Source organism: Limanda limanda, chromosome 2 (genome assembly GCF_963576545.1).
Source record: "Limanda limanda chromosome 2, fLimLim1.1, whole genome shotgun sequence".
Classification (NCBI taxonomy): domain Eukaryota; kingdom Metazoa; phylum Chordata; class Actinopteri; order Pleuronectiformes; family Pleuronectidae; genus Limanda; species Limanda limanda.
Window position 1 is genome coordinate 29055075 of NC_083637.1, and position 11089 is coordinate 29066163.

General features: G+C 43.3%; 1 protein-coding gene across 5 annotated transcripts in view; it reads left to right on the plus strand.

Moving 5' to 3' along the window:
• The window catches only part of LOC133026761 (zinc finger protein Aiolos-like), a 29483-nt gene extending 20240 nt beyond the window's left edge, over positions 1 to 9243 (plus strand). Inside the window, exons 3-11 of one of the 5 annotated variants that reach the window (XM_061093730.1) lie at positions 12 to 80; positions 965 to 1034; positions 1892 to 1959; positions 2281 to 2391; positions 4302 to 4691; positions 5439 to 5606; positions 5978 to 6094; positions 6796 to 6909; positions 8088 to 9243. In XM_061093730.1, the coding sequence (XP_060949713.1) occupies positions 1908 to 1959; positions 2281 to 2391; positions 4302 to 4691; positions 5439 to 5606; positions 5978 to 6094; positions 6796 to 6909; positions 8088 to 8722 (1587 nt within the window). In that variant the 5' untranslated portion in view covers positions 12 to 80; positions 965 to 1034; positions 1892 to 1907 and the 3' untranslated portion in view covers positions 8723 to 9243. Of the gene's footprint in view, positions 1 to 11; positions 81 to 964; positions 1039 to 1891; positions 1960 to 1985; positions 2122 to 2280; positions 2392 to 4301; positions 4692 to 5438; positions 5607 to 5977; positions 6095 to 6795; positions 6910 to 8087 lie in introns of those variants that run through there. The other 4 variants (XM_061093721.1, XM_061093713.1, XM_061093737.1 and 1 more) reach the window with 4 other exon arrangements.
• Positions 9244 to 11089: the final 1846 nt, after the last annotated feature.

The window sequence follows — 11089 nt, forward strand, 5'->3', positions numbered from 1 at the left end:
TTTTTCTTCAGGCTGGTGGCTGGTTGCCATAGGCGGGCCATGGGCAGCAGCCAGGCCTTACAAGGCTGTGCACCACTCAGGTGGGTGCTACAGTGAGTGTTGTTAGTTACATAGAGCTCAGATTCCTCACCCGTCCCTGCACGCTAAATAATGATAAATATGTACGTTAGTGGCTGTGGTCGAATATCTTCACTATCTTTTCTTCACCCAAGCTCCTCTATTCGGTCCAGTAAACAAAAGTAAACCAGAACTTATTTTATTCACTCACAATTCGCAACAATTAAAACTGGTCTATTTCAAGTCAATAGAAGGAGCTGGAGCTGGGTCTGAAAAGCTCTTAAGAGCGAGCATCCAACACTCATTAGTTAGGTATGCTGATGTTTGTTAATTTGGCAGCATGCTCAGGTACATTATTTCATTAAACAATATATTTGAGAGATGCTTTTGTCCAAAGAAAATTAAAATAAGAAAACTCACATGAAAAAGAGCACAACTTCCTCAGTTATACATTTTAAAGTGATTTTTTTTTTTTCAAAGAACTGGACTACAACTGTGTCTGGTTTTTCAATTGTGTGCAGTTGTTTTATTGATTGGGAGATAAAAGAAAAGTTGAAATGAAAACTAGCTTTTTATTTTGGCCACAAGATGGAGTAATAGCTCCTTAAATGGAAACAAGCAAGCAGCCATGTGACCCGCCTGAACTGATCTGGAACCATCACTACCATTATCAGTTCTTTGTTTCACTCATAAATGTAATATAATAATATTAGTGCTCTAGACTTCATGTGTTTAATAAATGTGTATTTACATAATTAACATGAAAATGATTAGGACTTACCCAAAGGACTGGTGTTGCTGCTCTGCTGTATGAACATGCTTTGTGCTTTTGTTGCTCCTCCTTCAAAATGGGTTCCTGTTCCTTTAAGGGATCTCTCCAGTGACCTTGCATTTATTCCATATTCAGATAAAGTCTGGTGGCGGAGATTGGAATCTCCTACTGTGAGAGCGGTTCTCCTCCAGGTGCTGAGCAAAAAGTGGGTAAGATCACTTTATCATTACTGACGCTCGAAATTCCAACAAAAAGTAAAACCAAAAAGTACTTTGCAATGTAGACATCTGCATCTCACATTTGTATTAACTATGTGAGAAAGTTTCTTATCGTAATTTTTTGTCATCATTGAATGTAATTTAAGTTAGAGCTCTCTTAATGCTGAAAACATCTCTGAGTAACTATACAGTTTTAAATCTTTATTATAGGGCACTAGAAGTGTAGAGTGCTCATACACGGGTCAAATTTGATCAGATCTTTAGGAACTGATACTGGGCTTCTAAACTTAGATTTATAAATGCACTGCTGTATATTTTATTCCTTTTTATCATATTTTCAAGCTACCTTCAAGTACTGGAGTCTCACTGCCTGTTGGCGTGGAAAGCTCTTTTACACTTGCTCCTATGTGACAGCTCTGACAGGAAATACATGTGCAGCGAACTTCATGTCTTTCTCATAAGGCTAAATGTAGTTACATGGCCGAGCAATCAACCATGGGCTGTAACCCACTTTCTTTTTTTCTCTTAACTACTCTTTCTGCCGTCCAACCAACAAGAAAAGTGCAATACAAGTGTTTTTTCATATTCTTTGTGGAAATAGTAAGGGGGCTTTTAGAAGTGAGACGAAAATTAGAAAAGTTATATAATTCTAATTGTGTAAAAAAAAAAGTCTCATTATGAATGTATTTAGGAAAAACATATTTTAATCTGTTAAATTGCATCATGACAGAATTTGTAAAAAGTCCCTTTAAAAGGAATCTGGTGTGAATTTTGAGTTTTTGTGTTCCAAACTACTTCTCATTTATCAAATATTATAATATAATATTGTGATTCCTCTCCACAGAAGATTTTTCTTCATAATGAACACAGACAAACATCCTGAATTTGCCTCCCAAGAGGGAGACAGGATGGGTGAGTATCTGATTCTGTGTCCTTAGTATGAAAGTGATGATGTTCAGGCTGCACACATTTCTCCACAACTGCCACCATCCTGCCTGAGCACACAGGGGAGTACTGAAAGTAGTGTGTGTTGAAAGCTGAAGGAGTATGTGTGGAGGAACTTGAAACAGCAAGGTGAAGAAGAGTTCCAACACAATGAATTGAATTCATTCATTCAAATAATTGGAATGTTCCATTATTCCAAGAAAACCTTAGTGCCTTGGGTTGAACTTCCCTTAATGACACAAAAAGTAACAGTCAGTATTTACACACACACAATGTGTCACTTTTCAGACTTTTGCAGTGATGCTGCAGATATGAGGTCACAGGAAGAGGAAGAGGAGAAGGAGGACAGCTGTTACAGTGAAAATGGGATACAGTCCGCGGAAGATGGAATGGATCTGTGTAGGTTTACACACACACACACACACACATACACTTGTAATTAGAATTTTTGTCGTCTTTTTTTATTTTAGCCATTGTGACTAAAGCCTTAATTAGGTAGTTTTGATAAAGGAGCTAAAATAAATCCAATTCTAACTTATTGTGGTCACCGTGCATTTCTGTTTATCTGATGGGTTTTTAAAGGTTTCATAAGCCAAGTGTGGGGGAGGAGGGTGTTATTTTTTTACTTTAATAGGAAAATAAATTGACCTGATGCCAGTGGTAATTCTTATCCAACAGGGATTGAAAATACCAAAATATCGATTGAATAAGGCTGACAAATGATGGACAAGAGCTTGAAGTATATCATCCATCTCATCTGAGAGAAAAAAAGATAATGTTGGTGTTAGGCGCTCTATTTCCACTGAGGTTTGCTTTTTCTTTCACCTGCACTGGTGGTCGTCATGATATTTGATTTAATGCAAACTGATTTGCATTAAACCAGTAAACCAGTAACTACTGGTTACTGAGAAACCAGTAAACCAGGTTTCTCAGTATTTGGTGTCATCTGCTTTCCTCACTTTTTGACTGGAGAGCTGTAGCATGGGAGCCAGCTCAGCCGAGGTCTGGGTTTATCACTGTGTTATTATATAAAACTTATATCTAGATTATATCATATCATTCTAACGTATAATGTTCTATATAATTTCTTCATAGACTCTGCAGTGTAGCCCCTCATCAAGCAGGGAGATTTTTACATTTCTAAGTGTGACCACCTTGTTTTAAACAACATGAGAGTGAAAATTATTTCAGCCCAACTGGCCTTTGTCAAGTTAAAAAAAGTGTCACAGACAGCTTTATGATTTATTTGCGACTGCTACCCCTGTGCCTTACTCGGTGCACTTCCTAAAGCCCGCTCTGCATCTGATGCGCAGCCTGCGGTTCACTGCTCTGAGGCTCTGGACTCTATATTGGGCCTCTCGGCGCTCTAAGAGTACAAAGTTTCCATAGCACCTCTTTGCGCCTTCCACAATACAGGGCGCTGCTCTTCAGCCCATCACCAGTCACCGCCACGACCACAGTGTGGTTTCTGGATGGAACTCAGCTCACTGGGGGTTGGTTGACACTTCGTAGCAAGTGGTTAGGTTAGAGGTCCTGCAAACTAGGCTTTCAGGACCCTGCATGTCAGCATGTCATGTGATGCTGAGAGGTATGCATACAGCTGGGCAGAACCTGGATGGTGTGGCGTTCTGACCTGCAGTTGTTTGTAGCTGAGGAAAAGGTCAAGGAAAAGAACAGGAATCTCCTTGCAAGCTATTCAAATGACAGCACATTGGTGCTCTGCAGAGATATAACACTGTGTTGGATGTTTTTCAGCCACTGTAATAGAGGCTTTAAACAATCAATCTGAAATCTCTTTTGAAGGGCGGGCTGTGTATCTCCTGCCTTGGTTGTAGTTTTCTGTGTTTCAGAGGAAATGCCTTCCCCTTATCTCATGCAGCTTCTAAATCTCTCGGTGACACTATGCATTGGCCCAAATTAAACTACCCACATTTATGAGATATGCTCGCACTAATGTCGTCCTGTCAGTTATAAATACACATGAAGAAGTGAAGACCTCACTCTCTGCCTGGATTCTCATCAACCTTATTCAGCCCCTAATTTAAAAGTGAACATTTAATTTTCATAGCCCAATATCACAAATTTACTTGAAAACACTTAACTATCTGTACAGTATTAGGAATAGATTTAAAAAATAATGATAATCAGGAAAATTGTTAAACTGTTGTACAGTGTAGGTATTATACATTACAACATGTGTCATGTCCCTGTAAATCTGGGATTTTTAATAACAATGTTCCAGTTATTTAATATGTTTAAAGATCCACTGCTTCTTTATGTTCTTTGCTTCTCCTTTGCTTCCTCTGTAGGTGCGATAAAAACGGAGGCAGAGGAAATGGAAGATAACGAGCAGTACCTCAAGGCTGAAAAAGAACGAGAGATTGTACCAAAAGAGGAAGCCGAGGGGGCCAGTGAGGACGGCATGGAGGAAGGACTCGACGAGGAAAGGACAGAGGACGACAATGATGAGGAGAGGGAGGGGGACGGGGATGAAGAGGGTGATGCCCTGAATGAGCCGCAGGACCTGTCGCTGGTGGACTTCTCGCGCTACGACAGCGCCGCCCTGCAAGACGCCCACGCAGCAGAAGAGTCTGCAGAGGGGCCCCGCAGCCAGGCGACAGGCAAGCTCAACTGTGACATCTGTGGCCTGTCCTGCGTCAGCATCAACGTGCTGCTGGTGCACAAGCGCAGCCACACGGGTAAGCACAGGAACACAGCCCCACCATCTGACCTAAAATACAACTGTTGTGCAATGATCACACTGTTGATTGGGAGATTGTGGCTTGTATCGACAGGGACAAAATGTTTGATTGAGTAACTATGATGAAGAACACGCAAGTCTGCATCCAACATGACGCACATGTCATTACCGGAGCAGCAGCTAGAGGTTTTGAAATGTCCTCTGTTATTGTTCACATATAAAAGCACATGCAATAAATACTTGTATGACAGCAACAGTATGAAACATAATGTGCACTGTGTTCAGAGTAAAGTTGTAGAATGTAAAACTCATGAGGCCATGTTTTTTAAACTGCACAATATTCTTGGTATGTGTGTGGTTTCAGTCGTGACAACATTGTTTCTAGGTTTCTGACTTTCAAAGTGGATGTTGCCTTGTTCCCTATTCAAAGATGGTGAAGGATTCTGTTTTTTGCAATTCATTGTCACACTGGAAACATATTTGTGATGAAAGTTTAGCTTTAAAAGACATGTTAATTTACAAACATACAGTATATAGAAAATATAATTGTACATATATATATATATAAGCCATCAGAAAATGCGACCACCTCATCAGTGTGTTGTTCAGCAATAATCCACTGCTACACAAATCTGCAAGCACAGGCTGTTTGCAATTCTCAAAATGTGTTAAAAAGTTAATCTCATGTTCTAATGTGAAATGTGAAGGGTTGTTTTCATGCTGTGTTTTTTTCTTCTCCCTTCAGGCGAGAGACCATTCCACTGCACCCAGTGCGGGGCCTCCTTCACCCAGAAGGGAAACCTGCTTCGCCACATCAAGCTGCACTCGGGGGAGAAGCCTTTCAAATGCCCCATGTGCAGCTACGCCTGCCGCCGACGCGACGCTCTGAGCGGGCACCTGCGCACCCATTCTGGTACCAGCCCGCCACACGCACGCTCATCCACTCATGTGAAGCTGATATGCAATTTTACTGTATGCACCTGTTTACAGACTCACATTGGTTAGTTTCTCTCTGTTTTCGAGTCTGAACACACGAGGCCTGCTGAGCTGGCATGGCTTTTCCAGTAACATCCTGCCGTGCACTCTCACACTGTTGCACACATCACATATGACATCTTACTCATTCAGTTTCAGTTCACGTGTTATACCTGCAGACATGCCGCACGGTCTCTAGTAATGTACATCATCAGTTTTGTATGAAACCCAGTACTTAAGGAAATAATACTCTGTGTACCACTTAGATGTTTTCATGTCTTAGTGATTAACTGAAACCCCTGCTTGCAGTGGAAAAGCCCTTTAAGTGCAACCACTGCAGTCGCAGCTACAAGCAGCGCAGCTCTCTTGAAGAACACAGAGAGAGGTGCCATGTGTACATCCAGAGCAAAGGCCCGGCGGAGAGAGGTGAGTAGCCATCGCACACAGAAACATCTTCACAACTCCAACATGTGCAGGTTCACACTGTTCACACATGCACACGTGTATTCAGACCAACGCACGGTGGTCACACATGTGAATATGCAACAGGCGCACAGTTAAAGATGTTATTGCTAACAGTTCCTGTTTTTATAGCCTCATTAAATGAATGAGTTTATGGCGGTTACCCCATCATTACAGCTAAATAGGATACGGCTGCTGTGGTGTGGAGTCAGAGTGCTGTGAAGCCCACTTTACATGTCTGTGGCAACCAAGGGGAAGCTAAACATGTACGGCTTCATACCAGCCACCAAACACACGTACACACAAAACTCCCCCCTCCATGTGTAACTTCCCCAGAGACACGTCTTCACATATCGGCAGGACATTGGCACAGTTGCGTGACACCATCGGTGCTCTGCTTCTGTGGTCAACAAATGTCGAAAGATTATTTCTGATAGTGCGGCAGTGGTGAGGTAGTACATCCTCATCCTGTGGTCCCTCTCCTGCACCGGTGACGTAAAACAGCACCAGGGATCTGATCTTAAACTATTATCTGGGTCTGCCCGGTGACTCTGCTTTGAAAGGTGAACAGTTGCTGCTCCTTCGTCACCCGTGATACTGTTTTACTGAGAAGAGCTCTTCTTCTTTCCTTCTTGCACCGACTCATCCCCTCTTTCGTCGTCCAGCAGAGGACAGCCACACATCCAGGAATCAGATGGGCACTGAGCGGGCTCTGCTGCTCGACAGGCTCGCCAGCAACGTAGCCAAACGAAAGAGTTCGATGCCACAGAAGTTCACCGGTAAGAGCAGCTCAAGTCACAACACATCATTTTTATAGTCTGACAGTATTACTTTAGATTTAAACAGAATATTATGAAAGCCTTCATTTGTAGTCGAATTTATAGGTTGACTTAACTGCTAATGATTATGGACATCTATATTTCAAGATTCAAAGAGTTGCTGAAGCTATAATATGCAACTGTCCTTTGGAATTATATGTGACATTTGTGCTTTTTGCTCGCATTTATGCTTAACAAGGCATAATTCATGTTTTGCAGATTATTTCAAGTTGTCTGTCTGAGCTACTTGTTTGTTTGTGTCTGCTGGCTTTCATCTCTTGTCAAACAGGAATTGAGGGCAGAGCAGTTGCCTCATACCTGCACACATCACAGAATGGTCTCCACTGCCCTCAATTCTCTACCAGATTTGTGTCATAGGTGGGTATTTGTAAACATGCATGGTTAAATGAATGGATACACGAGAAAAGAGACACTCATACTGGAAACCTCCTTTTTATCACTTTGTAAGTTTTGATTGCAGCTAGGATAATAAAAATAGATCAGTTTCAGTAAATGGCTGACATGGCACAGTGATTTCCCAAACTTTACAGTTGGTCACACACAGCAGCACAATGCTTTTCAATAGGTGGCTTTCACCTTTTTAGTTAAGCCCAACTGACACAATCAAGCCCCGAGCTAGGTGCAAACGAGGGCGTATGTGCAAAACCCTCCTGCTCCTCTCCATCAGGTTGACAAATGAAGTGAGATCTTTCAATATGACAACCACAGGGAGTGAGAGAAGTCATTTCTGCAACCGCAGAGAGAGAGAGAGAGATTGAGAGAGAGAGAGAATAGGCATGAGGCGAGAAACGTGAGCAGGTGCCTCTCTGTCTGTTCATCTGCGTCGTCTGCTTCCTTTCAGCCTTCTGTCGTCCTCCAACTTCTGCTGCTGGCCCAGGATGCTCTTTTGTCCTGTGGACCTGGTGCGTTTCACTTCATGGTGTAGGTTTTCCCTTCTGTTGCCTGGGTGCACATTTTCTCATTGACCCTTTAGAGTCCCTTTAAGGTTTCTTTTCGACTTTTTCTAACTTCTGCATGCTGCATGCTGCCTGTGCTATTCCTCTGCTGTGTGACATACACGGTGTGTAGTATGTGAAAGCCTTTCTTGTTGAGTCTTTGTTCTCGTGTTACTGGTGTAGGCGACAATGGTGTCTGCCTGGACCTGAGCTTTAACAGGGAGCTGGTCCACCAAACTGATGTCAAGGACCCCCCGGGAGGATCTCCGGGGCCCGACGGCCAACATCAGCAACAGCCAGTCCTCACAGGCCCAGACGGCGAGGCGGCTCCCTCCCACAGGCCCTACCCCATCCCGTTAGCCCGCAATGACATCAACCATCTGGGCCTCACCAACGGCCACAAGATGGGCATGTCCCTCCTGGGCCTCCATCACAACGCCCAGCCGCCCCTTTGCATGGACTCATACCACAATGACAGCTCCCAAATGTCCCAGCCCGTCATGTACAGTCTAGGACACCTGCTGGGGGGGCTGAACCGCCAGAACGGCGTCCCTCACCCACACGCCCAGTCCATCCCCTTGTCACCACTGGAGGCTTTGCGAGTGGCCCGGGCTGAGGGGGAGGCAGGGACGGGGGCAGCTTACCCCTGCAGCCACTGCAGGGTGATTTTCCTGGACTACGTCATGTTCACCATCCATATGGGATGCCACGGCTTCCGCGACCCGCTTGAGTGCAATGTGTGTGGCCACCGCAGCCAGGACCGGTACGAGTTCTCCTCACACATAGTCCGTGGCGAGCACCGCTTAGAATTGAAGTAACTCTCATTCACACTGATGTTCATGCTTGCACAGGCACAGACATGCACACAAGCTTAGACACAGATTTACTCATATCAGTAGCTGGTTGTTTTACATATAAAAAAAAGCATAAAGAAGCAACTGTCTTTAATGTGTGTGTGTGTGTGTGGTGTGTGTGTCTGTGTGTCTGTGTGTGTGTTTGTCTGTGTGTCTGTGTGTCTGTGCGTGCGTGTGCGTGTCTGTGAAATCTTAAGAGAAACGTTATGGGAGTATGACTACTGTTAGAGTGACCTTAGTCTCCTTGTAGTCATAAAAATATGACCTGTAAAATGTTTATGCAGTAGTTATTCTACCTCCTTTTCATACATATTTTCTTAATTATCCCTACGGACGCCGCTGTTTATATAACATAATACGTCACATTCATCTAAAAGTAGCACAAATAAATGCATTTCTTGTGTATCTGCTGTTGGTTTTCCTGTTATCTCTGTAAAGGTGTACAAATAAAAGAGAGCCTCTTCAGCTCTTCGTCACACGCAGAAGTGTCAATTCAAGACTGCAGAGGGAAAAAAATCCTATTATCTAGAAGGTCACATGTCTCCTTTCAGGCTGTGGTTTTGAGAGAAGTGCAGTTCACGGCTTCAAAAGACACCTCGCTCTGCACCATGTGTTGCTTTCTCACTCCTGAATATTTGCCTCTTTTAGCACTGCTTGTCAGAAATGGCTCACAGTTTTGCAGAGACATTTTTGTCACACGTAACGGAGATGTGTATGTATATGGGACTTCGAAAGTTCAAAACTGCAAAGTGTCTAATAAAGACAGAGCTAATGGGTTATAAATAAAAGTGAAGGCAGTTCTAAATTAAATGTAAGATGTTGTTGATCACCTAGAGATGGATTCGACAGCAGGTTAAAGCTGTTATGTTGCATTAAATCAGTAACAAAGAAGTTGATCTACCGTTCTCCCACTGTATCTAAGTATTTACCTGCCCAGAAATATCATATGACACATGCATATATTATGGGATTCTCAATTTCATCACGGATTAAGTTCTCACTGTTTCTTGTATATTTAATCGGAGGAAATACACTTTAGTGGATCACAGCAGTATACATCTGCTGGAGGAAGTGCGGTACTGCACGCCAGTGAATTCCTCTTGGTGTGTGTGCTGTGTGAGTGGAACCTGCACTGATTTCTTGGACCCACAAACACAACGAAGAATAGCTTAATACCATCGTTATTTGTTAAGCCAAAAGAAAGCACAATGAGGAAATATGCAAAAGAAAATGATAGTTTCACCCTCCCACTGAGCTCTCACCCCACCCACACAGTGCGTAGTAAGCTGTCTGCCAGTAAAACTACACGTGAGAATTCATCTGAGCGGGGGGCAGAATGAAGGTAAAAACTATCTTCAGTGTGAAACCCCCATTCACAGCTTCATCCCTCTGTTCTGAGTGAGTCGGAGCAGTTTGGTGAACACGTGGGTCCTGACCTACAGTCTATGGTTCTGACGAGCCATTAACGGATCATGACAGTATGTCACCCTGTGTGTGAGGGAGCACTACACATACATTTCAGAGCAGGCACTACTTGGTCATGCTTTGCTGCCTTCAGGCCAGAAAGGGGTGTTAGCCTCATCCAGCTGCCACCACACTATCTGTCCTCTCCATCAGAGCCAGTTCCCTTTTCTCTCTCTGGGTTTGATGAGAAGTGACACTTGAGAGGCAAACTGTCTTCACAGCTTCATGTCCATATGTCAGATGAATAAGCCCAGTCATCCATTTCAAAAGTACAACCACGCCGCTTCTCTTTTTCCAATTATAGGAGGTTGATAACTTCATCTTCTGAGTGTGTTGAGTAAGATTGGGCTTGTACTTCTTAAAATTAAACTCAGGTTTCTTGGTAATGTAGGAGGATAAAAAAAACTGCTTAAGGACACAGAGGATGGTTTCTTAGTTTCTGACACATCACTTCTAAAGATAAAAAACAGGAATGAGACATGCATCGAGTGTGTGTGTGTGTGTGTGTGTGTGTGTGTGTGTGTGTGTGTGTGTGTGTGTGTGTGTGTGTGTGTGTGTGTGTGTGTGTGTGTGTGTGTGTGTGTGTGTGTGTGTGTGTGTGTGTGTGTGTGTGTGTGTGTGTGTGTGTGTGTGTGTGTGTGTGTGTGTGTGTCCCATTTCCACCATAAAACTGCTGCCATACAAGTTTACTCAGCCAGTGGAGACAGGAGTCATAATGCAAGAGTGACGTGTGTGTCAAGTCAAACTGAAAGCTTTCTGGTGACACCTGCTGTCTGAGTCACTGGGCTCAACTTGACTTGAAAATCAGATTGAGATCCATGCTGATGCATTTTAACTGGAAGTCACCTGTACCTGACGCTGAGAGGA